Below are 27,603 nucleotides of genomic sequence, written 5' to 3'. Positions count from 1 at the left end.
GAGGACAGCCAGAAACATGCTAACATACAGGGTATGTGAGTCATACAACCCACAAGGCCTCGTGTAAATATTACTTGAAGAATGAATGGACTTTATGTATACCCTGCCTTGGCTCTTCTTGACCACCACCTGGTTCCAGTGGGGACGTACTTAGTAGCATTTTCTGCTAGATGGGAAAAATCACATTGGCTATGATCATTCTCTTGCCTCTTCCATCTTTGCCTTTCTGGGCTCCATGCATTGTACAGCCCTCCGAATTAGTGTGGAACATAACTAAGATGGATTGATTTATGTTCCTAGATAAAAAGTTTGGACAGAAGGCCCTGGAATTGGAAGCACTCGATGTGACATTGATTCTGGCCAGGAAAAACCTATCCCACAGCCAGAACCTCCTTCACTGTCTCTGGGCTCTGCGTGTGTTCGCCTCTAGTGGTAAGTGACTCAAATTATGGCTCTCTGGGGTGGCTTCCAGACCTGGGCCAGGACACCTAGCAACCATATAGGGGCTGGGGTTGGAAGGAAGGTCTGGGTGGAGGTTATATGTTGTCCCAGCAAGATAAATAGGTCACGAGGAGCCTCATGTTCTGGAGGTTATAGAGGTAAAGAGTTCTTTCTTTGTCTCTTCCTCATCCAGGTAGAACTCTTGAGCTCATTCCTGAGGTTGGATGCCAGTATTGTTTGGGAACCACACATCATGTATTCTAGGCTTCTCCATTAGTACTACATGGTGAAAAAGACTTATGGCAGGAGAGAGCGTAGGGCTTTATTCAGGCCTTGTCATATTCAAGGCATAGGGCAATGTTAAGAATGACCTTCACATCACAGATCTCCGTACTGTGTCCCCGAAGTTGCCTGTTGATCACAGCATTCTTTATTGAAACATCTTTACCTCATTTTATCTCTGTGCTTCTCAACATAGACCTCTAGGTAACTAGATGCATCATGGCACATGGGTTCATACTTACTTGCTATCTCCTGCCTGGGATTATTTCAGATTATCATAACAATTCTGTGTCTAGATTTACCATTTTATAGCCAAGAAGAGGGAAATGAAGCTTGGAAGAGAAAAGAAATTGCTTAAGTTTATACAGACACGTTTGGGGGCTGAGTTTCTAACTCCACATCTCATATTTACTCTCCATGTGGGGACACTTGCTATGAACAGAGTAGATTCTGTACCTCCCTTCTCATGTAGAATGAGCACAGACTTTATTTCTCGTTTCTGAGCCCCTTTCCTGCACAGTGGAAGTGATGTCATGCTCTCTAGTGGGAGGAAAATGGCTTAGAACCAGGAGGACCTGGGTTTGACATTGATTTCTTCCCTTGGGAGTCCTACGGCATGGGCACTTAACCTGTTTACCTCCGTTTCTTCCATTGTAAAATTATAGTGGTAATAAGAGCCCCCTGACCTGGAAGATGGGGTAAGTGAAATGACTTCCACGGGTATGTCTGCCACATTGTAGCTGCTCAGTTAGTTTCCCTTCCCTGTTCTACTCTTTTCCCATAGTCCTTTGAAATGATAGGAAAAGCACACCTAAGGGGAATGAGGAAGTCACTTTTCCCCCTAACTATCCTCAGAACTACTAAGGTTAGTTAGCTATTTACTAAGTATGTGGGGGTTCCGTTTTATTGGTTAATTCCATTAATATCCATGGAGGACCCGTAATGATACAGTACGTTCAGGAAAAAACAAGATGGGTCCTTCACTCCATGTTCGTGGATGGAACCTCCTCCCACACTCATATATGTTGACTAGAAAATCAGAGAATGGGAGAGGCTGAAAAGATCTGTACAAACCCATCTTTAATTAAGGAAAACCCGAGTGCAGAGCTGTGGCTTTGTGTAGAGGACAACTGTCATTAATAAGCAGCCTGAGGGTGGCTCACCCCCACTGGGAGTTTGTAACAGCGGAAGATTCAAAGTATCTCATTTTAGTTTCCTAAAGAATAATTAGGTTGAATAACTTAGCTTTCTTATTATGTCTGTTGCTTATAGATGTCTTGAAGAATTCCTTTTAGCAAGGGGCTCTAAAAATGTTGAGAGTTGACTACAGGTATGAGGAGGTGACCATCTGTCTCATATTCTAAGACCACATTTATCGTACTAGTGAATTTTTCTATAAAGGTTACTTTAAAATTCATACCGTGACTCTTTGTACAATGACATGAGACGCAAGCAGAGTTCATGAAGTCTGTGGACTGATCGCTGTCTCTTTGGTGAATTGTTATCCACTGTTAAATATTCCAGAAAGCTTTATAAACAGCTCCTATCTGCAGAAAGAGTTGGCTGGAACCATAATGGGGCTGCCACAGCCAGTGAAGCCTTCGGCAGCTCTCTACTGGTCAGTGGGGATGTTGATGGAGCTGCTGGAGGCAGCTGACCTTGGGCAGGCAGCCAGCAAGGAAGAACTCGGCAGTGGGGGGGGAGGGGTTCTTATTGTCCCCATCTTTCAATTCCAAGTCTAAAGTCTTCCATATTAGAACCCGTGCTCCTAAAACGATTTCATCCCTAACGCTACTTAATGCTAGAATTTCGCTGAATGATTTGCCAAGAGATGGCTCCAGCATGTTTTCCCAGTTTAGAAATAAATGACTGAGTTGGTAGCCATGAGAATGGAAGATTGATGGGCAGGACTAGGATGCCAAATCTCTGAATTTGGATCCAGGCAGTTACTGCCTGTACCAGCCTCAGGAGGGACATATGCATAGAGGGTGTTCCAAGAACACACAGTCTCTGTAATCATGAAGACATCAGCCTCAGTCTCTCTCTCTGGTGGACTGTACCAGGATGAACTATATTAGAGTCCCCAGATTTCCATCTATCCTTCTTTCCCGATGCTTGGAGCAAGCCAGGATAAGCCTCCCTTGTTTTTTTCTCTTTGTTTCTCCATGACCCCCTTGCTCCCACTCGTATTTCCTGGAACAAGACTGGCCCAACACACAAGGCGTTCCTAAGCCTTGGTTTCAGCACCCCCATTGCGGTGGAGGAAAGAGACAAGAGAGTCACGCCATGCAAAATCCCTTCTTTCCTTCTTTCACGGGAACGTCTGCCCCTTGCCAGACTGATTCCGTTTTGTCTCTTGGAGGCTCCCCTTATTTTTTTTGACCGAACCAGAGCTCCTCCTAAAGTGAGCTGAGTGCAGCGAGGAACTGGGGATGCTGCTGAGAGGCCGCGGTGTCACTGGAGAGATGTGCGTGACGTCCGGAGGTTCTGGGTCCAAAACACGTATCAAGCCCCTGGTCAGCCTGGGCCGACCAGATACCATTGTCAGTTATTTTCTCTCATTCAGATCTATGGCTTCTTAAAAAAATAACCATTCAGTTGGGCAAAAAGACAAAAATTTCCCAGGCTAGTGACCTCTGAGGAGGAAGAACTGATTCTTCCCTTGATGTGCTAGAGGATGGGGGCACAGTCAAGTCTGAGACTCAGTCATGGGAGATCCAACTACAAAAGCTGTTGGGGAACTTGGAGCCAGGGTGTGCAAGAAAGGGGGCTGCCTTCTCCACTAGCTTGCCCCTCAGAGTTTTAAAGGAGCCAGTCCAAGTTGGATTGAACCTTAACCCACCCACCCATGGCTTTTCTTTATGGTGAAGTCTCCCAAAGGCAGAATGAGTCTAAGGAATGGTTTGGTCAGATACTGGGTGTGTGTGTGTGTGTGTATGTATGCGCTTGTGTGTGCCCGAGTGTACATGTGCTCGTGTGTTTGCATCACGGGGCAAGCTGATGATGGGTGAAAGCCCTTGAACGGAAAGCCGAAGATCTACTTTCAGAAAAGTCTTCTGCTTGGCACTGGCTTTGACTATTCTGAGTAAGAACACAATGAAGAGGTACACTGGGCCGTCAGGAATGAAAAAACATAATTTCATGGCTTGGGCCCCCTTTGAGAAAATAGTATGAAAAGGCAACGTGTGCTTTACAGGTGATCTTTGCTTCCAGGCCAAGGATGCAAAGACCATCAAGTGTCTTTGCTTTTGAATGGCCTTTGGCAAGAGATGGTGCTCCCCTACCGCTCAGGCCTACTCTGTAACGCCGAAAGGAATTCTTGGTTTAGGTGGTTCAGTAACTACTGTGATTTGTTCTTTCACAGTCACCACGGGAGCCATGCTGGGAATTAATGGAGCCATGGAACTGCTTTTCAAGGTCATCACCCCTTATACCCAGAAGCGCACCCGAATAATCAGGTAGGGGCACTTGCGTAGTGCTTTTTCCCTCTGTGTAGCAGCTGCAGAGCTGGAGAAGGCCTCGTGTACTTGCGCGGTGGCTTGCAGCTGAGTTGAGTGATGACCACCCTCTTGTAGATACGGTGCAGTAACTGTCGTGTTTCAACGGGCATCCCTCCCCACCATCATTTCCTCTAATCCGCATGGCACCCCCAAAGGGCTATATTATTATCATCCTCATTTTCAGATGAGGAAACCATGGGGAGTGAGCCTCATCCAAAGGTCACAATACTAAGAAATGGCAGAGCTGGGATTTGAACCTAGATCTTTCTGACTCAAAAGCCCATGTTTCTTGCCTGAAGCCTCCAGATATCCCTTTTTTGCTCATAGTAACTCTACAGAGTTTGCTTAGCCCTTAAAAGAGGCAGTCTAGAGATGACAGGCAGAGGTGACACGCCTCAGCGCATCTCTAGAATTGGCCAGTTCAATTTCTGGTATGAGATCCGGGCCTTAGCACAGTCCATCATGGCTGCGTGCTGGTTTTGAGATATACTTTTATGACTGGAAAATGAAACTCAGCCCCTTCTCTCTGGCGCTGCTTGCTGGAGTGGCGTGAATCACGAACTTAAAAAGGGAGAGATGGTTAGACAGGAGGAGATATTTGGAACCATTAAGATCCATCATTTATGAGGGTGACTCAGCAAGGACCTTGAAAGAATATTAGAAAGAATTCAGCCAATTTCTGAGATGTATGGGGTCATTTGGCAGAGTAGCATTTCCATGCCCGGCCGTGAGATTTTTCAGCATCTCAGCATCTATCTTAGGCTGTTGTTCCTCCTGACGGTTTTTCTCTTGGGTCACCACGGGAATGCCATTAGCATCCATCCTCACCTGTGGCTCTCCACGCCAGCATTTCCTAGAGTGAAATACATTCTATTTCAGTAAAAAAAAGTCCTCATCAGATACATCGAGAACTGTGGGGTTAGACCAAGTTACGCAGATTCCTTTACGGTGAGACTTTTCGCAACCTTTGTGAAGCCTGAATACATCCAGAATATCCAGGATGGGTCCATGATTCACCCTGTCCTAAACCTGGTTTGGCCAGGGAATGGGTCTTGTTTGAAGACCACCATCTGGGGGGAGTCACTGTTCTGTGTACCTCACTTTAGAAACTTTTGGAAATCAAGTGTTCTGCCAAGTGGAAGTCAGTTGAATTTTACCAGGGGATCCTCAGTTAGTAATAGAGAACTTCAGGCTCAGTGGCCAGTAAAGATGAGCTTTCCTGAATTTCTGTGGTTGTACATTAGTTCCTCTTAAACTTCTATTTAGGTCTATTTGGATGTGTAAGACGTAGGTACATGTAGTGTTTCTCGTCCTGCGTGGGCCTTTGCTGCTGACATCTGCAGTCTCAACATGTCCTGTGGTCACCAGTCCATGAACTTGTATCTTTTTCCTCTCTCGACAAGACCGCCTCTAATCTCGCAGTGTTTCCATTCATCTGTTTGGAGCTCAGGAGTATGTGCTTGCCTCCCGGACACTGTGAAAATCGGTGTGATGTCCGCCGGGCCCATGCGCGTAGGAGTGTCACCCAGTTATGTCTTCTTGCCATGCGCATGCCATGCTGTCTGGAAGGCTTCTCTAGGACGCTTTCCCAGCCAGCCTTGGCACTAGGCTCCTCCCTTCTGGGGCACTGACAGCTTTTATTGTGTTCCTTGTTCAGGCTGAGCTGGGGCAGAGGAAGCCAGAAGGCATCATAGAAGTCCTCTTCTCAGAGACTCATGTCAGGTTGCTGTGTCTCTTGCTCTTCTGCTACAAATCGAGTTGAATTCAGGCACAGATCTGATCAGGGGGCCGTGGGAAAAACCAGGGATTCAGAGGGGTGGGTGTTTGAAATGACAAAACGAAACTTTCAGGGACCTCGGGTTGATTTCTGCATTTCTGGTCTGTTTTATAAAATGGGGACAAGACGATTTCCTCTTCTTGAGCCTGAGGCCTGATTAAAACCAAGCCTCCACAGAGAAGGTGTTTCTTCCAACCACTACCATGTGGCTTCCATGGCCATGGCCTTCACGCTCTGCCGTGCCCTGTCCTGAGCTCTTAGCAGGCATTATCCCATCTGAGTCTTCTCGGCGAGGCACGTGCTATTATTGTCCCCCATATTACGGGGAAAAAAATGGAAGCCGAAAGAAGTTAAGTGATTTGCTGGGATTTAAGTGTTAGAGTTGGGATTTAAACCCAGTCTGATACACGAGCTTTAGCTCTTTAAGCACCACTGGAGTGTCTTACACGGGTTGTTTCCAGCGTTTTATTTCTAAACCACCACATGTAAGACGATCATAAGCACTTAGAGTTTGTTTAAATTTTTGTTGCCGTCTAAATGGCTCCTACTTGTGGAACAGTTTGTTTAATGATAGGGGAGTCTTTCTCCTCGGTAGAATGGCTGTTTCCTCTCAAAGGCTAAATAATTGTCTGCTCCCTCCACGTTTGGACTCTTTCCCACAGCTGCCTTGTTTTCAATCTCACTCCCAGCACCCCCATAGCCAGGTAAGGACAAAGGCACTGAAATCCGAAGGCCAGCATTGTAGCCCTCTTTCTAGTAGATTCTGCGGCAAGTCATTTAACCTTTCTTCACTGAGCTTTCACATTCGTCAAAGTGTGGATGTCAAGTCCTGCCTCCTTGTGGTGGTCATTAAGAAATAATGCACAAAAATCTCGTGAGCTTGGAGGTGCCCTAATACTGTTAACCGTTACTAATACAAATACCGCTGGATACCGGGCTGGCTGCTTTAGATCAGAGAGCAGAGCCAGCGGAGGGCGTGCAGATGGGAAGTTTCTGCCACTACTCACCTTCTCCCATGAACTCCTATCCCCCCAAATAATAACTAAGATGTACCCAGTGAGTTCTCAACCCCACTTGGATGCTGGAATTCGGGAAGGAGATGAAGTACCATATCAGAGGATGTGAATAGCCCTACTGAGTGTCATCCTCGAAATGCTAGTGAGCTATGGGCGAGTTGTTCTCAGATGCCTTTGTGGGAGCAGATGCCCAGGGCCGTCACTTTGACTCCTCCCTGCCCTGCCTGACTTCTCCAGCGCAAACCTAAAATTAGTGGTGCAGCTGTCCTCCAGCGAAGCCCTGTCTCCATGTAGTACTCAGAGGGAGATTTATGGCAGAAGTACTAACCACACACCTTCTAGAGAGAAGGGACGTGCAGAGCGATGCTCCTAGCCCTCTGTGGCCCTGTGCCTGTTCTCACTCCCAGGGGAGGTGGCTATTCCTGGCCTGGCTTTCCTCACTTCCCAAATAACCCACCATGCTGGCCTGCTTGCCCTGCCATGTATTTGTTTTGGCTTGTACCCGTTCCCTCGTGACCGTCAGCCCAGCAGGAGCAGCGTTTGCTCCTGCGGCCCTCTACCTGGTCTTCCCTGACTTCCAAGCCATGAAGCCCCTGTCCCAGTCTCCATTCCATCCTTGGGTTCATCCACTCATCTCTCTTCCCAGCCTACTCTCCCCACAAGCGGCCCATGCTGTCTGGCCCCAGCTCTCCCCTCAGCGCTAACCCGCCCTGGAGTGGCATTGCTGCCTTCTTGCGTGGTAGACATTCTCCCCGTTCTCCAGGCCTCACCTGGTCCAGCTCACCAGACAGGAGGAATCTTCTCCCACAGTGCTGCTCTCGCGTTTTGTTCAGTTTTCATGACCTGTACCAGATTTAACGCTGTGCTCTGTTGGCCTGCGTGTCTTCTTTTGTCTCTGAATTCTCTACTTCGTGAAGGTAGAAGTCATTTTTACCTTGCTGCTCTCCACAGGACCCATCTAAATGCCTGGATGATGGGAGACTGTTAATTCAGTTAAAAAATGTTTTTATGAATAACTCACCTAACGATGAGTAAAAGCCAACGTTTGGTGAGTGTACATTATAGCAGACATTTCAGATTTGTGAACCCATTCTTCCTTGACTTCAGGCTGACTCCACTTGCATAGTCCCATCATGCCCAGCATGCCTGGGACATGGTGCGGCAGGTCTCCATGAGTGCTGTCGTGTGAGGGACTGAGGTGCCTTCTGGGAAATAACTCATTCTAGCAGAGTGAGAAGCAGAGTCCATCCACTTGAAAGACAACACACCATCACTCACTCTAGGGAAGGGAAAACTTGGGAGTCTTCTCTGTCTTCCTTACAGTTGTCTGGGGAACTGACCTCTCCTGGCGGAAGGGAAAGATCTCAGTTTGGGGGGGACGCCAAGGGGCGGCGTTCATATTAAAACTTTGCTTAATTTTTGAGATAGGCTTCCAGGATTTGGTTTGATGATTGATTCAGCTGGGGCTTTAGAATTTATGGGGGAGCTTTTTATAGCGATAGGGAGGGAGAAATGACACCGGGCCAGGGTGAGCTGGCTCTTGCTAACTTGTTCTGCTGCGGACAAGTTTGTTTATCTGCACCAGAGCTGTCTTTGCGCCGTCCAAATTCACTAAGTAGGAAAATTTATTGAGTTGAAGAAGGATTGCTTGTCTGTGACCGAATCATACTGTGACCTTAGAGAAGGTTATGTTTGTCCCAGAAGCAGACACCTTCTGCTAGGAGCTGTGCCTCTTTCGCTCCTTTGTTTCCTGAACGGACTTGAGGGTTTGGGTAGTAATAATGGCCGTTTTCACTGCTCATCCACCTGACCATTTCCAGAGCATGGCCGCATCCCCTCTGATCCTACTGGATTGTCACACTGTAATATTTAACCCAAGCTTTGAAGCTGAGTTACCAGCTGCTGTCATCAGTATACCACCCAGGTCTCTAAACTCTACTGGCTTGTCTTCCCGCAAGAACATCAGCATCAATTAGAAATGGGTTGAGTCTTCTAGCAGAGAAGCTGGTTCTTAAACTACATCGTATTCTCTGACCATTGTGCCACACTTTGGAAAAGAGGACTCAGGGCTGTCCTCAGGCTGAGTGAGTTCCTTCATCCCTCACCTTCAGTATCTCTATAGAGTGTTCCAAAGAACACAGGAGGTCAGGAAGTGTGTCATTTGGGACCATGCTGGTCTCACTCACACAGACACCAGAATCTCCAATATCCACCCCCACCCAACAGTGTCCTCTCAGATTTTCAGCAGGGTTCTCATTCTATGATTTATACTCTTTAGGTTCAGGGGTTCCTGGGGGCCTGGGTTGCAGTGGGGCTAAGGGGTTCAGAGGCTATGTGTTCTCCCTGTGCTCAGACACCTTGGTGACAGAAGGAGATGGATGTGTCAGTCTTCAGCAAGCCCCAGAAGCGAATTCTTTTGCTAACCCTCCTGTTGTAGTTCCCTGGGCTCAGAATACTTCTCGGTGATCTTCTCCCATCAAAGGCCTGATCTCAAGGCATCTCTGGCATTTGAGCTTTGCCCGAGTGCAGGATGACTGGGCATTGCTTCATTAGCAGTCCTTTATGGCGATTTCATCTTCAATTTATGAGCTATAAAAAATGTCCTGCTCCTCTTTTTCCTCCCCTGCAAATCACTGTGTTTTCCCAGAGCCGGGCCTTCTGGGCTTTCTCCAACCATCGCACCATTCCACTTTATCTGACAGATGAGTGGGGACTCAACCAAAGCTAATGGGTTCCCTGAGATTATGAGCGATTGGGTGACTCAGCTACTTTGTCACCAAGACAAAGAGGCAAATTTTCCTGTTTCTCAAAATAGCTTCTGAATTTCTCCCTGGGTGTTCATTTCCTCCTACCTCCCCATTAATGGCTTTGTGACTTTTGCTGCTCTCCACTCAATATAATTAGACTCTGTAGTCTCTGGGGCACGGGCTCACATTAGGGGTTCAGAAGCTGTGTGCTCCAGATCACTTGGACTCAAATACCTTGGAACAGGGACAAAAAAAATTCCATCCCAGCCTCACAAGTGCTGATATTGGGAGTGTGCAACATGGTCTCAACTTACTGACAGAGTGATTAGTGCATTTGCCACCTGACTCCAAGCCTGTAGCTGACGGTGGAATGAATAGTTTCCTACATGTATTAAGCCTTGGCAACTAGGTTGGTTGGTTTAAATCCCGTTCAGCTTCTTGGGAAGCCAGCGATCTCTCCCTGATTAGAGCCCATCATAGATATTCAAGTCATGGGATCTAAAGTTGGAAGGTCCTTAAGGATCTGCTGGTCTAACTCTTTGATTTTAGGATGAGGTCGCTGGGACCCAGAGAGGTTGAAGTAAGTCTTCTCTCCTAGTGTCAGGACATTATTCACTTTCCTAAGATGCTCTGCTGCACAGTGCAAATTAAACGTGCCCCAAAGTAGGATTTTTAACATTTATTCAACAGTATTCTATGGTCTGTCTTGGTGCTAGGCATGGGGATTTGAAAACAACTGAAGGTGCACCCTGTTCTCAAGTTGCTGATAGTATAGCTACAAGAAACATATAGTGTTGTAGCAATTTTCTGACCCAGTGTTGGCTTGTGCAATGGCTCAGCTTCCTGTTGTGTGGAAATGATTTCTCGTGATGTCTTTATCCTGAAGTGCCCTTATAGCTACGCCCTGTGCCTCAGGAGGCCCTGCACCCTGGAGAGCCTTCCTTGAAATGTATAGAGTACTCCCGTGGTGCCTGATATGGGCTGGGGTTGGCATGGCATTAGGCAAGGCTCTTAGTCTCTGCTCTCACACTCTGACCCCCTGCCACCTGAGTGAGGTGGGCCAGACACCTTGAGGAGCAGGAGTTCTGGAACATGCCTGTGAGGTTGCCCTGAGTGTCCATGGCCAGTCCTTGATTAAAGTAGGATGGCTTGGCGAGCAGGTTATTCCTGCTATCTGGCATGGTATTTCTTCCTTAGCATGATGTGAGATGGGGCAGACAGAAAGTTATTGACTTGCTGATTTGGGGTACATCAAATTGTATAGAAAGAGGCTCAGGAAAAAACAAACAAAAACCTTCTTGGACCCTGCGTATCCTGGGGTGATGCTTCATGGGCCACTTCGCCATGGTGAGGTTCTTGGTAGAAACTCCATTTCCATCTTGATCTGCTGAAGCCTGTTCTTTCTGGACCTCTCCACTGATTTTGCCCCCTTTATTCCCCTGGAGACTGGAGGCGGGCTGTTGAGGAACTTTTGCTTTCCATAGAAGTTAATCTTCTAGCCCAGCCTGACTCAGCAAGGAGCTTTTGCAAAGAAGTTTGTATCTTTCTGTAAATCGTACCCTCCCCGCAGTACTGCAGCTGCCTACAAATATGTGGGAGAGGAGATTTGCAAAACAGGAGAGAGGTATGAAAAGATACAGTAGGTCAATAGAGCCTCTTGTGACTTTCACCCTCCACTTTGAGGAAGGTGATATTTCTAATAGGCCATTACCAAATTCAGGGATTGATTCCACACTCAGACATCACAAATGATAAAGCACATGGGGAGAGGAAATATACTCTGCTTTTCCTGTGGGGCTATGAGTGGGTGCCTTGCCTGGAGATGTGCTTACTTAGCAGTGACAAGCCAGCTCAATTAGCTGGAAAGGAAAGGGTCAAAAGGAAGCCATTATGCAGATGTACAGTCATCTAAAGCGAGCTGCTTTTAAGAATTTAGGCAGAGGTTGCAGGATGGGAACAGATCAGAGGCTTTCTAAGTTCATTTGTACTGCCATTTTAGTATTCAAGCTCACGTGATCATTAATTACATTCAACAGAGCCAATGAGAAAGATGGCTAGACTACCATTTAAAAGAAGTGAATTACTAGAAGTTAGGTTTGAATTTCTCTCAGGTGGTACATAGTAGGTATTTAGTAAATGCTAGCTGAATGAATGAACACTGTTATTTTAGTTTGAGTTGCCCTCTTTTAACCATTTACTCAGTAAGTATTTTGGGGCATTTGTTATCAGCAGAGATGTGTGAACTTTGAGATTAAAATAAATATTCCTTGCCCTCAAGGAGCTCAAAGATATATGTACACATCAGCTTGTAAACCAACACACAAAAAAATATTGTAATAGCAGGGTGTTTGAAGAAGGAAGACTTTAGTCTACTCAGGAACTGGCAAAGAGGAATTGACTGAGAAGGCAGCTTTTGCTTTGAAATAGGGAAAGAGTTTGCAGGATGTTAAGATTATAAAAGGGACAGAAGCAAGATAGGGACAGAAGCAAGTTCAAAGACTAAAAAAAGAGAGAGGGAGCGAAACCTGTGAAGAAAATGGTGGGTTCTTATGAGGCTGGAGTATTTTGCAAGAAAGTAAGGTCCAGGACCTCACCCAAATTGATTTGGAACACTCTAGTATCTCACTAGACAATAAAAGAATGGGAATGTATAATTCACAAAGAGGAAATAGAAAAACTGATAAACTCAAATATTCAACTTGCCAATAATCAGAAAACACAATTTAGATCAAGACACCAGTTTCACAAATCAGAGCAGCAGACATTTTGATAAATGAAAGTGGTGAGGATTCAATAAGATGGGCACTCACATATGCTGCTGGGAATGCAGGTTGAGAAAACCTTCATGAGAATGATGGGGTGAAGTACATAATATTTTTTTTTTTTTAAGTTTCCATTCCTACTCAATTTTTTCACTTCTTGAAATCTATCAAAAAGAATCATTGAAAAAGGTAGATGAAGACTTGTGCACAAAAATATCAAACATAGTATCATTTATAATTGGAATTATTATAGCCAGAAAAAATCTGATAACAGGGGATGAGGTATAGTATTAGTGATATAGTTATACATCATAATATTATGTATTATGGCAACACACAAAAATAGATTAGGAATGATGTATGCTAATGGTAATAGCTTATGATAAAATACTGACTAGAAAAAGTAAGGTTCAAAATGCAGTAGGATTCCGGTTACACACACACCTCTGCTTTAGGCAGATATGAAAGAACTGGGGACAGATTCATCTTCCCACCTGAAAAAAATGAAACCATAGATAAAATATATAAAACAATGTTTTTAAGGATACTAGGCATCAGGGAATGAGGGACAGTGATCCCTGAAAGATGAACCCTTGAATTACCATAGTTGATGACTTAGAGAGTTTCCAGGTTGCAGTAAAGAACAGGGGACCCAAGATATAGCCTAGCAGATGCCCTGACATTGATAGGACAGAGCTGAGGAGAGGACTCAGAGTCTGGAGATATCAGGCTGCCCAGAATTCACAGAACAGGTTGCTGGAAAGGAGAGAGAGAGAGAGAGAGAGAGAACTCTGAAGAACTTCAGAGGTTCTCCTTTAAGAATTCATCTGGATATTTATCAGTGCGTACTTATGGGGAGACTACGCAAAGCTAGGGAAAGACCACCTAAAAGGAATGGAGGGAAAAAATGCCTGGTGCTCACATAGGGCTAGATATAATGCTCAATTCTACAAGGCAGACTGGAAAAACCTCATGATTTGTGGGATATTAGGTAGAATACACAGAAGAGTCTTGCCTCAGTAGTGGGGAGTAATTACCTCTAAACTGAACATTGCTCTGGTCCTGCCTGTTACATTTTAAAAGCAAGACGTGAAGAAATAAAACTGTTTCTAAGAAACTTACCTGCTTCAGAGTATTTGTAGGAACACAAAAATATTCAGCATTTAACAAAAGTCACAATGTCCAGAACCCAATAAAAATTATCAGACATTAAAAAGTTATTCTAACCATATAACTAATATATGTGTGTGTGTGTGTGTGTGTGTGTATAAAAGATAATTTAAAAAGATACAAATTCAACTAGAGATCAAAGCTACGATCTGCAAGATGTAAATACACTGGATTGAATTAAGTCAAATTAGATCTGGTAGAAGAAAAGATGAGTGAACTTGAAGACATAATGACAGAAAGTACCCAAAATGAAACACAGAGAAAAAAAAATTAAGAAAAAAATACATGAAGAGAGCACCAGTGACTCATGGGACAACTGCAAGTAGCCTAATAATATATGTATAATGGGAATCTCTGGAAAGAGCGGGGACAGTAAAAAATATTTGAAGAAACAATGGCTTAAATTTCCTAAATATGATGGAAACTCTAAATTTGGAGATCCAAGAAGCTTAATACACCACAAGCACAAGAAACATGAAGACTACTCTAATACAAAACATAATCAGATCACTAAAAGCTAATGGTAAAGAAAAAAGAAATCTTAAAAAGCAGCTGGAAAAAAAAGAGACATGATGTAGGAAGAAAGAATCAACAGATTTTTCTTTGGAAATAATACAAGTGAAAAAAGAGTGGAGCTTCATCTTTAATGTATGGAATTATATATGCCACTAACATATCTTTCAAAAATGCAGATGGAATAAAAACTTCTCAAACATACAAAAAAAGTAAAAGAATTCATTGGTAGTTGACAGGAAATTTCCCCATGACAGGAAGTGTGAAAAGAAAACCTCATGCAGGAAGAAAATAATATTGGGTGAAAAGATATTTACTCAGAAGACTGAAGCGCTGGAAGTAATAACCACGTGAGTAAATATATTTGATTCTTAGTTTGTTAGTTTAATCTCTTTAAAAGATATGTAAGAGGCGCCTGTAGCTCAGTTGGTTAAATCCATGAGTCTTGGTTTCAGTTTAGGTCATGATCTCCGGGTCATGGGATCAAGCCTCGTGTCAGGCTCCTCACTCGGCCTGGAGTCTGCTTGAGATTCTCTCTCTCCCTTTCCCTCTGCCCTACCCCCCCCCCCCCCCCACTCACACACTCTCTTTCTGAAATAAAATCTTAAACAGAAGAAAGTATTTCAGTAAAAATAATCACAATGTAGTCTGGAGTTTATATTCCACGTAAAGTTAAAACGTGTAACTACAAGAGCACAAAGGTCAGGCTGAGAGAAGTGCAAGTATTTTATTGCAGTGGTCTTATCGTGATCTTACCATGATATCTTAAGGCAACCACTAAAATAATAAAACAGAGCATTATAGCTAAGACAATAAAGATGATAACATGGAGTAAAAATATTCAATTTAATCCAAAAGAAGGTGGAAGAAGAAGAAAGGATGATCAAGGAACAAGTGTTGCATGCAGACAATGAATAGGAAGATGGTAGATTCATACTTAAGTACATCAAAAAGGTATAAATGGTCTAAATATCCCAGTTGAAGAATAAAGGCAATCGTATTGGTAGCTAAGCAAGACTCAAATATATGCTGCATACAAGAAACACACTTTAATATAAAGACACAAGAAAGTTTAAAGTAAAGGGATGACAAACATACACCAAGCTAATACTAACCAAAATAAAGCTGGATTACATTTACTAGTAATCAGATACAGTAGATTTCAGAGCGAAGAATACTACCACAGATCATATTATGATAACGAAAAAGGGTCAATTTGTCAAGAGGCCTTGAAAACCTTAAGTATGTATGGACCCGATGACAGCACTTCAAAATCAAGGAGGTAAACATCAGTACAACTGAGGGGAGAAGTAGACACATCCATAATTAGAGTTAGAGAGTTTAATAACTCTCAAAAATTGAAGGAATGAGTAGAGGGGAAATCAGTAGGAATATGGAAAATTTGAATAACACTATCAACCAATGTCACATAATTGATACTCATAGAATACCTACAAACAGCAGGTTATAGATTCTTTTCAAGTGCCACTGGACCTTTACAAAGGTAGAGAATATTAGGGGCCATAATACCAGTCACAATAATTTTCTAAGAGTTCAAGTGGTATAAAATATAAAGTGTGTTCCTGACCATTATGCTGTTAAATTAGAAATCAATAGGAGAAGAGTCTCTTGAGGAGCCCCCAAATGTTGGAAATTAAGTAACATATTTCTAGAGAAATCAGTGAGTTAAAGAAGAAATCCAAAGAGAAGATAGAAGATATTTTGAACTGAATGAAAATGAAATATAGCATATTAAAATCTCTGGGATGCCACATTCTTGGAAATTTATATAATCACAGGTACATCTTAGAAAAGAAAGGCCGTTCTCATTAATGGCCTCAGATTCCACCTTTAGAAACCTTTAGAAAAAGGTTAATATCTGAAGTAAGTAAAAAGAAGGAAATAAGAAAGGTAAGAATAGAAATCCGTGAAATGGTAAAAGAAAATCAATAGGGGAAACTTAATTTAATTGAAAGCTGATTCCTTGGGATCAGTAAAATTGCTAAAATCTGTATTCCAACTGACCAGGAAAAAGTGAGAGAAGACACTAATTACGATTATCAGGCATGAGAGGGGAGATTGCCACAAGTTACATAGTTATGAAAAGAATAATAAGGGAATATTACAACTTTATGCCAGTAAATTTGGCAACTTAACATGAAATGGAAAAGTTCCTTGACACACTACCAGAGCTCACTCAGGAAGAAACAGATGACCTAAATAGCTCTATATTTACAAAAAGAATTGAAGATATAATTAAAATCATCCCCAGAAAGAAAATTCCAGATTCAGATGTCTTCATTAGTGAAACGTACCAAACAGTTAAAGAATAATATTAGCAATTGCATATAAACTGTTCAAGAAAAGTGAAGAAAAGAGAATACTTTCCAATTTATTCTGTGAGGCCAGCATTACCCTGATGTCAAAAGTAGGCAAAGACATTATAAGGAAGGAAAACCACCAGCCGGTATCTCGTATGATTAGAGATTCAAATATTCTTAACCCAAGTTTATAAAATTGATAGCAACAGTGTATAAAAAGATCAAAACAAATTAAGATTTATCCCAGGAATGCAAGGCTGATTTAACATGAAGAAATCATTGTATATAATTTCCCTTGTAAAAAAAACAGAGGAGCAACAACATATGATTATCTTGATAGACATAGAAAAAACATTTGACAACATTCAACACCATTTCCTCATAAAAATTCAACAAATAAGTAGAAAGGAACTTTCTCAATAAATCACAACTGGGAAGACCATCAAGTGATGTCATACTTAAATGGCAAAAGACAATACTTTCCTCCTGAGGTCAGAAGCAAGACTAGAATGTCCACTTTCTCCACTTCTGTTCTACACTGTATTGGAGATTCTACTTAGGGCAGTGAGACAAGGTAAAAAATAAATAGGGACATCCATATGGGTAAGGAATAAGTACAGTTCTCTATTAGCAGATGATATGATTGTCTATACAGAAATTCTGATGGAATTTACACCCATACACAAGTTACCAGAACTATTAATTGAGTTTACCAAAGTTCTAGGATGCAAAATCAATACACAAAAATAAATTATATTTCTATATAATGCAGCAAAGCATTGGAAACTAAAATTTTTGGAATACAGTTTACAACAGCATCAAAAAATATGAAATACTTAAAAATAAATCTGACAAAAAATGTTAAAGATCTGTACACTGCAAACTATAAAACATTTCTGGAACAAATTTATGAAGACCTAAATAAAAAGAATTAATGGCTTGGAAGACTCAATATTGTTAAGATGTCAGTTTTTCTTTAATTGATTTGTAGATTGGATGCATTCCCAGTCAAAATTCCGAGGAATTTTTTATTTGTAGAAACTGATAAATTGATTCAGGAATTCATATGGAAATGCAAAGGATCTAGAATAGGCAACACAGTTTATATTTATTCTTATATTTCAAGATTGATTATAAAGCTACAGTAATCAAAGCAATGTAGTATTGATATCAAGATTTGCAAACAGATTAATGAAACAGAATAGTTCAGAAATAAACCTGCTTGTGTAGGAACAATTGATGTTTGTCATATGCGAATTCTACACAGAAACAATGGTCTCTTCAATGTATGGTCCTTGAAAAACTTGATGTCCATATGCAAAAGATGAATTTCAGCATACACCTCACACTATAAAGATAAAATGGGTAAAAGCTCTAAGCTTGCAACCTACAGCTATAAAATTTCTAGGAGAAATCATTGGGGAAAACCTTTGTGACCTTTGGGCAAAAATTCTTTAGATGCAATATAAAAAACACAATCTATGAAGTTAACAAATGATAAAATGGACATCATCAATATTAACAACTTTTATACTCTGAAGGTACTATTAAGAGAATGAAGATAGAGGTCCCAGACTGGGAAACAATATTTGTCAGTCATATATATCATAAAGAAGTTTTATCCTGTATATAGAAAGAAAACTCAAAATTCAATAATAATAAAATGAGCTAATTTAAAAGGGGGCAAAGATTTGAACAGATACACATTAAAAAATCATTCACCGTGATCGAGTGGGATTTATTCCTGGGGTGCAAGGGTGGTTTCATATTTGCATATCAATCAACATGATATATCATGTCAATAAGAGAAAGGATAAGAACCATATGGTCATTTCAGTGGATGCAAAAAAAGTATTTGACAAAGTACAACATCCATTCATGATAAAAACCCTCAACAAAGTAGGTTTAGAGGGAACATATCTCAACATAATAAAGGCTGTTTATGAAAAACCCATAGCTAACATCATACTCAGTGTGGAAAAATTGAGAGTTTTCCCCTAAGCTCAGTGACAAGACAAAGACGTCCACTCTCACCATTTTTTTCAGCTTAGCACTGGAAGTCCTAGCCATAGCAATGAGAACACACAAGGAAATAAAAGGCATCCAACTTGGTAAGGAAGAAGTAAAACTCGTTATTTGCAGATGATATGCTATTCTATATAGAGAACATGAAAGATTTTACCATAAAACTGATAGAACTGATAAATTCAGTAAAGTCATAGGATACAGAATCAACATATAGAAATACCGAAATCGGTTACATTATGATACACCAATAATGAAGCAGAAGGAAGAAAAATTAAGGATTTACAATTGCACCACAAACAAGAGGATACCTAGGAATAAACCTAACCAAAGAGGTGAAAGACCTGTACCCTGAAGACTTATAAAACTCTTATGAAAGAAATTGAAGATGACGCAAAGGAATGGAAAGGCGTTCCTCACTCATGGATTGGAAGAACAAATATTGCCAAAATGTCCAGACCACCCAAACCAATCTACACATTTAGTACAATCCTTATCCAAATAACAACAGCCTTTTTCACAGAGCTAGAGCAAACAATCCTAAAATTTGTATAGAACCCCAGAAGACCCTAAATAGTCAAAGCAATTTTGTAAAAGAACAGCAAAGCTGAATGCATCATGGTTCCAGACTTAGGTTATCTTACAAAGCTGTAGTCTTACTGGCACAAAAACAGACTCATGGATCAATAGAACAGAAGAGAAAACCCAGAAATAAATGCACAATTATATGGTCAATTAATTTTTGCCAAGGCAGGAAAGAATATCCAATGGGAAAAGACAAGTCTCTTCAACAAATGGTGTTGGGAAACCTGGACAGCAGCAGGCAGAAGAATGAAACTGGACCACTTTCTTAGACCACACAAAAATAATTTCAGGATGGATTAAAGACCTAAATGTGAGACCTGAAACCATAAAAATCCTAAGAGAGAACACAGGCAGTAACTTCTTTGACACTGGCCATAACAACTTCTTTCTAGTTATGTCTCCTGAGGCAAGGGAAACAAAAGCAAAAATAAACTGTTGGAACTCCATCAAAATAAAAGGTCCTGCATTGCAAAGGAAATAATCAACAAATCTTAAAAGTCAACCCACTGAATGAGAGAAGATATTTGCACATGACACATCTGATGAATGGTTAGTATCCAAAATACATACAACTCAACACCCCCAAAATGAATAATCCAATTAAAAAACGGGCAGAAGATACGAACAGATGTTTCTCCAAAGAAGACATGCAGATGGCCAACAGACACATGAAAAGATGCTCAACATCACTCCTCATCAGGAAAGTGTAAATCAGACTTACAATGAGATACCACCTCACACCTGTCATAATGGCTAAAATCAACAACATAAACAAGTGTTGGAAAGAATGCAGAGAAAAAGAAACCTCCTTGCACTGTTGGTGGGAATGCAGACTGGTGCAGCCACTGTGTAAAACAGTATGGAGGTTGTTCAAAAAGTTAAAAATAGACCTACCTTATGATCTAGCAATCACACTACTGAGGTATTTACCCAAAGAATACAAAAGCACTAAATCAAAGGGTTTATTGCAGCATTATTTACAGTAGCTAAATTACGGAAGCAGCCCAAGAGTCTGTCAGTAGATGGATAAAGAAGTTGTGGTATACAATACAATGGAATATTATTCAGCCATAAAAAATGAAATATTGCCATTTGTAATGACATAGGTGGAACTAGAGAATATAATGCTAAGTAAAATAAGAAGGACAAATACCAATGATTTCAATCAAATAAAGAATTTAAGAAAAAAAACCAAATGGGCAAAGGGAAAGAGAGAGAAAGAGAGACTAAGAAACAGACTCTCAACTATAGAGAACAAAATGGTGACCAGAGGGGAGGGAGGTGGGAGGATGGGGTAGATAGGTGATGGGGATAAAGGAGACCACTTGTCCTGGGAACACCAGTTGTTGTATGGAAGTGTTGAATCAGTATACTGTATTCCTGAAACTAATATCACACTGTATGTCAAGTAACTGGAATTAAAATAAAACAGTAAAAAAAGTTCGTATAGATATATCACCAAAGAAGATATACAGGTGAATATGTGCACATAAAACATGAGCGCCATTAAAATTCATTAGAGAAATACATATTAAAACCACCCTATGATTCCACTATATACCTGTTTATTACAGTTAAAATAAAAAAGATTGATGATTACAAAGGTTGGCAAGGGTGTGGAAGAAGTAGAACTCACACATTCTACTGGCAGAAGGATAACACCCCCTTGGAAAACAGTCTGGCAGTTTCTGAAAATTGAGCGTATAACCTCTAAAAAGAGAACTGCTCTTTTTCTGGGTATTTACCCAATAGAAATGATAGCATATATCCTTACAAAGATTTGTACAAATGTGTGTGGTAGCCCAAATCCAGAAACAGTAATAATTTCCACCAACTGGTGAGTAAACTGTGATATTTCCTTACAATGGAATATTACTCAGCAATAAAAAGGAATGAACTCTTTTTTAAAAAAAGGATTTTATTTTATGTATGTATGTAGTATTTATGCACGAGCAGGGGAGGGGCAGAAGGAGAGGAAAAGAGAGATTCTCAAGCAGATTCCGTGCTTAGCATGGGACCTGATGCGGGCTCAATCTCACAACCCTGAGATCATGACGTGAGCCGAAACCAGGAGTGGGATGGTTAACCAACTGAACCACCCAGGCGCTCAAGGAACGACCTCTTGATATATGCAATAACATGAATAAATCTCAAAATAATTACACTTGAGTGGAAGAAGCCAGATTAAAAAAAAATGTGCGCTACATGATTCCATTTATTTCAAATTCTAGCAAATGCAGAATAAACCATAGTGACAGAAAGGAGATGAGTGGCTTTAGGGAGACAGGGATTGGGACTAAAGGAAAGGTGGGAGGGGAAGGATTACCAAAAAGCACGAGGAAACTTTTGGGAGTTATGACTTTGTTATGTTCTTGATGGTGATGAGGTTTCCAAGGTATATGCATATGTAAAATCTTCTCAAATTGTATACTTTATATGTGTATAATTTATTGTAAGCCAATTATATCTCAATATATCAGTCATAAAATCCCCGCCAAAAGTGTTCTTTTTACATGGAAAATAGATGCAGTAAAATATTTAAAGAACACCAATAACTAGTTATTATCTTGGGACTCCAAATTTCTTTTGAATTGCTTTCTATAATTATTAGATATTAATTTTATAATTATGAAAACTAAAGCGAAATGAAAATAGTTGTAGTAATGTCTAGTCCAGCAAATATTTTATTTGATCGTCTGGTACAAGCACTGAAACTAACACCACCCTTATTGAACATTAGATCGGTCACTTCCTCGATTCATTCACAAAGGAATCAAAGTGGAGTTTTGAACCGTGGGGAAGATTTAGCCTCCCTGTGTCATGCATGGGGAACGGAGGATACAAAACAGAGGTTGGTTTTCTGGGCACAGAGAAAAGCATTAGAAAATGCAGAGAAGCACAAAACAGACTGGTTTGGGTTGGTGAACAGGTGGTTGGATATTTAGGTAAAGTTTGAGATGAGTGGTAATAGGAGAGAAAGATGAACCAATCTGGGATCTTTTTTCTCTATCTTTTCTTCTCTTTGACTTTGGCTTCCTCTTTCCCCCTTTCCTTTCTCCTTTTAGTTTGTTTTTGTTTTGTTTTTGTCTTGTTTTTTGTTTTTGCATTCTAGGGAAATTTGCATTCTAGGGAAATTCTTTGTTTTTGATTTGAATAATTCAGTCTTTTGCTATATGCTGTCTACTATTCACTGCTTCCAACAAAGTTTCAAATTTGTGTATTTTTTTTTAAAAAAGATTTTATTCATTTGACAGAGAATGTAAGCAGGGGGAGCGGCAGGCAGAGGCAGAGGGAGAAACAGGCTCCTTGCTGAGCAGGGAGACCAACACAGGGCTGGATTCCAGGACCCTGGGATCATGACTTCAGCCGAAGGCAGATGCCTAACCAACTGAGCCACCCAGGTGCCCCAAGTTTCAAATTTATAATCATGTATTTCACGTATGTATTAAGTTCTTCACATTCTTAGACTTATATGGCTTTGTGACAGTTTGCCCTAGGGTTATAGGCACAGATGCCATTTACAATATTCTTGAGAACAGACATCAGGTATTTTAGAATTCATTTCCATTTTCTGACTGTATGCACGGTGCATCACAGGGGTGTAACCCTTGAGTATTAAGAAAACTGATGACCTTCTCCTTTGGAAATGAACAACAGTTTTTTTTGTTGGTTCAGCTTTACAGAGACACTTGTGTTCCCTCCCATGTCAGTTTGTCATCAGTAACAAATGAGCTGGATTATGGTGGAGTTTGGTAAAGGTTTCTGGTGAAATATTCCATAACAGGATCTTTAGGGTCAGACTGGGGGGGTTGGATTAAAAGCAACCCTAGCCATTACTATTTTGCCAGTTTCAAAATCTGGCAGCCTAAAGAAACATCGTAGTGGAAGAGGCCCATAGCCATAGCAACAGATTTTGCTTTTTTACTTCAGTATTGCTAAGATGGTGTGCCCCATCATGGTGCACTCTCCAGTGTGTGGTCAAGAGCTGACCTTGGAGGTTCTAAGATGTGTGTGCTAAGAGGAGGGTGACTGCTGTGCTTTCCAAAAGATTTGCATGCTGCATTCATAGTGAGCTCTCATTTCTCTGGGATGGAGGTGTTCTCCAGGAGTCGACGAGTGTTCCTGTCTGTTGTCTTCTAGTGCATCATGGGTTAGTCTCATTCCTGATTCTCAGCAGTGCTAACATTTTTTGCAATTTAAATATTTCTACCATACTTTTTAAGGGTGAAGCCATTATAGACTCCATGACCTAGCGAAAAGTTTTTAATTTCCACTGAATCTTTAAATGTTTTATGTGGGAGGGAAAGTAGAGAGTACTCCTTCCCATACCCTCACTTGATAAATGCTCTGAGTCAGAAATAGGCGAGTTCCTGCAATTTACACAGGCAGTGGGTAGAAGAGGTAAGATAAGATTTCAGTTCTGGTCTGAATATCCAAGTCTGTTTTCACCACACCGTGCTGCAGCGTGATGACTGCCTTTTCCTCAATATTTAAAAGCAGAAATGATTAAATAACTAGAATACATAAATAAAACATGTGCAGGGGACAGTTTTACTGGGGCCGGAGGGCTCTAAAAAGGAAAGAGGCAGCCTCAGGCCTTGGTTTCCTAGAGGTTGAAATAATTTGTCTTTGAAAATGGCCCACCCTAATCATAGTAATCATCATCACATGTAATAAAATCGCATTTTATGTGGCATGCTTCAGGCCAAATAAATTCCCCCAACATGCTTTTCAGAGTTAATATCAAGGTCTGCCAATTATATGATGCTGTTATGGAATTAAATAATACAGTGGCAGAGTTATAATAATAATAATGGGTAAGAGGTAAAGTGGGGAATGATCAGGCAATAGCAAAGGAGGAAAGGAAAGTTTCTGAAACAAGATCAAGAATCTAGGACACGGAGAAACTGGAAAGGCAGTTCCGAGTGGCAGGGACCCACTAATCCTGAGCACATGGATAGCCCACTGCCATCTCTTGGTGGCCCTGGGTATTACAGCTCCAAATTGCCTCATCCACAAGCTGGCATACATTTCTTAAGATATTAGGAAGATGTAAAATGTTATATATGATGAGAAGGCTTCATATTTATAGAGATGTTATTTCCAAGACACTCAAAGAATATAGGTTTTAAAGAAACTCATAATTTTATTTTCGTATGTTGTTTGGAGAACCCATATACTGCCTTTCTGAATTTTGTTTGTGATGGGAATACAGATTTACCCCAAATAGTACCGTATTAGTATTCTTTTCTGATCAGAGTTGCTGGCGAGGGCTGAAATGAGTTCATTGAACCATTAGACACTGGGTCAATATGATTTTGTTGTTCAGAGCAGAAGTTTAACAGTGTATTTTGGAAGCCAACTGTTGAATGGATTTTGATTTTCCGTGGAATTTTATACATAGTCTATTGTTTGTTTGTTTCAAAGGGAAAACAACTTTAAAAAGGAGTTCTAAGATAACTTCTGGTTTCTTAAAAGGGGGGCGGTTTAAAACAAAATTTTTTCCTCTTGATGCAGCTTCTGTCCCTGAAAATTACCCTAGAAGGAGTTCCTAGAGGGTGGGACTTCATGGCTAGAACCGGTTTATGGGGGTCCAGGCCTTAGACAATTAAATTTACTCAGAAGCTGGTATGGTTGACATGCCTTAAGATGGGGGTGAAAATACCATGTATTGCAACAGAAATCTCAAACTCACATCATGGTCAGTAAAAGGAAAAAATGGGGAAATTAATGACAGTGTAAGGATTGCTCTGTTTTGCGTGGTGCTCTAGGCCTCGTAGCCCACCATGTCGAGTGTGGGGCTTAATTTGGCAACAGCTCTCTTGGACTTGTCAAAATTTTTGCCGTGGGAGTGGCATTTTAACCTTAAGAACCAGTCTGATGGGGACCCCTGTGGCCTCCCCAGAGGTCTCTCCCAAGTAAATCCCACAGAGGGTACCATTACCATAGGCTTTCAAGAATCTGATTCAGCTACATTAATAAAAATGGAACATTAACTGGGAACCTAAGATGTGCCAGACATTTTGATGTACATTATCTTATTTGGCTTCCACAGAATCACTGTGAAGTTGGCTTTTGTGCCCCCATATGACAAAAGAGGAAACAGAGTCTCAGAATTGTTTGGCAACATGTCATACCAGAGTGATATTCAAGTTAGAGTATCTGAGTCGAATTTCCAATTTTTTTTTCTCTTCAGACAGTACATACTGGTTTTTCAGTTCATTGAACCCCAGGCTACGCTTATTCCCATCTACATTGAGGATCTCCAGTCTATTATTGATAGAACGCTGTATCAAAGAAAGCTAAAGAACTTACATCTACACGTGCCTTTTTGGTTGTAAGCAAAAACATCCCAACTCCTGTCCACTCACATATCCCCATGAAAACCAGCACACACCCACATCTACAGATCAGTTGTCAAAATCCTATAAAAGATTGGTGATAAGAAAGGATGTGGGGGAAGGAAATACATTGTTTTCCACTTTAAAAGTCTGACTTCTTTACAAATATATATAAATATTTTATTTTTTTTTTAAGTGGAAGTTTCCAATTCCTCTTTCCAAATAAAATCTCATATGGGGCTTCACAGTAGAGCCCAGATAAGAGCAGCCTGTTGGAAGTGCTTGGAAGTCTAGAGTCCTTCCTTTGCTTTGCACCCTAAACTTCTCTCCCCCATCACGTTCCCCAGGACTCCAGGACTTAAGAGAACGTGTGTTCTAAAAGCCTTCCAAACTATTGAAAATAACACTGGGTCAGTAGTCGTGGATTTGGATTCAAGAGTGGGCTTCCCTTGTTTCAGTGACCTTAAGCAAGTTTCATAACTTTGTTGAGTCTCAGTTTGTAAACTTTAAGAATGGGTACGATAGTGCTTTATTCTGTGCAGCTGCTGAGAGATTCAAATGGGTCGATGTACATAAAGGATATCGACTAGAACGTAACAAGCCTCAGTAAAGGACAGTACTGGTTACCGCTCATTCTCAGTCCCTCCCAAGTCCTTCTCTAAAACTACCAAGGTCAGAGGTAGGGCAGGGGATTAAACCTGTTACTGTTCAAGTGCACTGCCCCCAAGGTGTATCCAGCCCTACCCCTTGGTTTACAGTGCACCTGGCTGTATTGCCATTTGGACTCACCATCTTGCATTAGCATTTGTTCAAAGAGCTACTTTGTTTCAGATTGTTTCCTCACCCTGTGACTTCAAGCATTCCTTCCTTTAAAGAGGAGTTGTGCGTGATGCTGGGTTTTTGGCAAGACAGCAGTTGGAGCCAGGCTGTGTAACCCTGCTGCTCCAGAATCATTACTGACATGATAAAGAAGTAGATGATTAAGGGAAAATGTTGCATCAGGATTGGAAATGAAGTAAGGTTGTCATCCATTGTTAGAAGCTTCAAGGGCTTCCTAGTAGATCTAGTACAGAAGGGTCAGGCTGAGGACCCTTACCACCCCCATTCTCAGCAAAACTACCTTCATGCACTCATGTGGGAGGAGAGCTGCCAAAATGAAGGGCAGATAAAAGTGAAGATAAAATATTAAAAAAATTAATGGCAAAATTTTAAAATCATACACCACAGAAAGAGAGAACTAGAATGGATTGGCAATATGTAAATTTATGTTAATTTACTCATTTTTTTTATGTGAAGGGTCAGTGATTTTTTAAGAGTCTGTTACAAGTTTCCAATTTTCTTTCAAAAAAGTAGTGTTTAATAAATATCTCCTGTAATTTAACTCTCTCGAGACGATTTCCTTGAACAATTCCATGCAAATCCTTTTAAATCATTTTACAGGTACGTTAACATGCATGTATTTGTATTCTATATCATGACTTACTATTTTACAAAAACACAGTTGTCCTGAAACAGTCGCTCTTCTGTTAAAGTTTTTATTTAACGACACATCATGAATGCTTCCTGAGTTTGGCCATAAACATTTCTTGCCATCCTTTCTTCTTCTTTTTTTTTTTTGAAGGTAAAATTCCTAGAACATAAAATTAACCATTTTAAAGTTTATAATTCATTGGCGTTTAGTCATTCATAATGTGTTGTAACCACCACCTCTATGTCATCCTAAAACATTTTCATCACCCCAAAGGAAGCCTCACACCCGTGAAGCAGTTACTGTCCATTTTGTCCCTATCTCCCCTTCCCCCAGCCCCTGGTCACCACTAATCTGCTCTCTGTCACGAGGAATTTACCTATTCTGGGTGTTTCATATAAATGGAATCATATGATATGTGACCTTTTATGTCTGTTTTTTACTAAGCAGGATGTTTTTAAGGTTCATGTATTGGTACTTCCTTCCTTTTTACGGACAAATAATATAGCACATTCTGTTTATCCTTTCACCAGTTGGTGGACATTTGGGTTGTTTTTACCTTTTGGCTGTTGTGAATAGTGCTGCTGTGAACACATGTGTTCACATGTATCTGTCTTCAGTTCTTTTGAGTATCTACCTAGCAGTGGCATTGCCT

At 41.0% G+C, this 27,603-nt stretch overlaps 1 protein-coding gene across 1 annotated transcript in view; it reads left to right on the top strand.

Moving 5' to 3' along the window:
* LOC308346070 (cytosolic carboxypeptidase 4-like) overlaps positions 1–27,603 on the top strand; it is a gene marked incomplete at its 3' end in the record, with an annotated part of 130,644 nt that overhangs the window by 63,730 nt on the left and 39,311 nt on the right. The window contains exons 4-5 of the mRNA XM_080808675.1: positions 301–432; positions 4,088–4,181. Of these exons, the coding sequence (XP_080664801.1) occupies positions 301–432; positions 4,088–4,181 (226 nt within the window). The remainder of the gene's footprint in view (positions 1–300; positions 433–4,087; positions 4,182–27,603) is intronic.

This window comes from Martes martes (assembly GCF_963455335.1).
Source record: "Martes martes genome assembly, chromosome: 7".
Taxonomy (NCBI): domain Eukaryota; kingdom Metazoa; phylum Chordata; class Mammalia; order Carnivora; family Mustelidae; genus Martes; species Martes martes.
The sequence above is the reverse complement of the archived record's forward strand: the minus strand, read 5'-3'. Positions and strand labels throughout refer to the sequence as shown.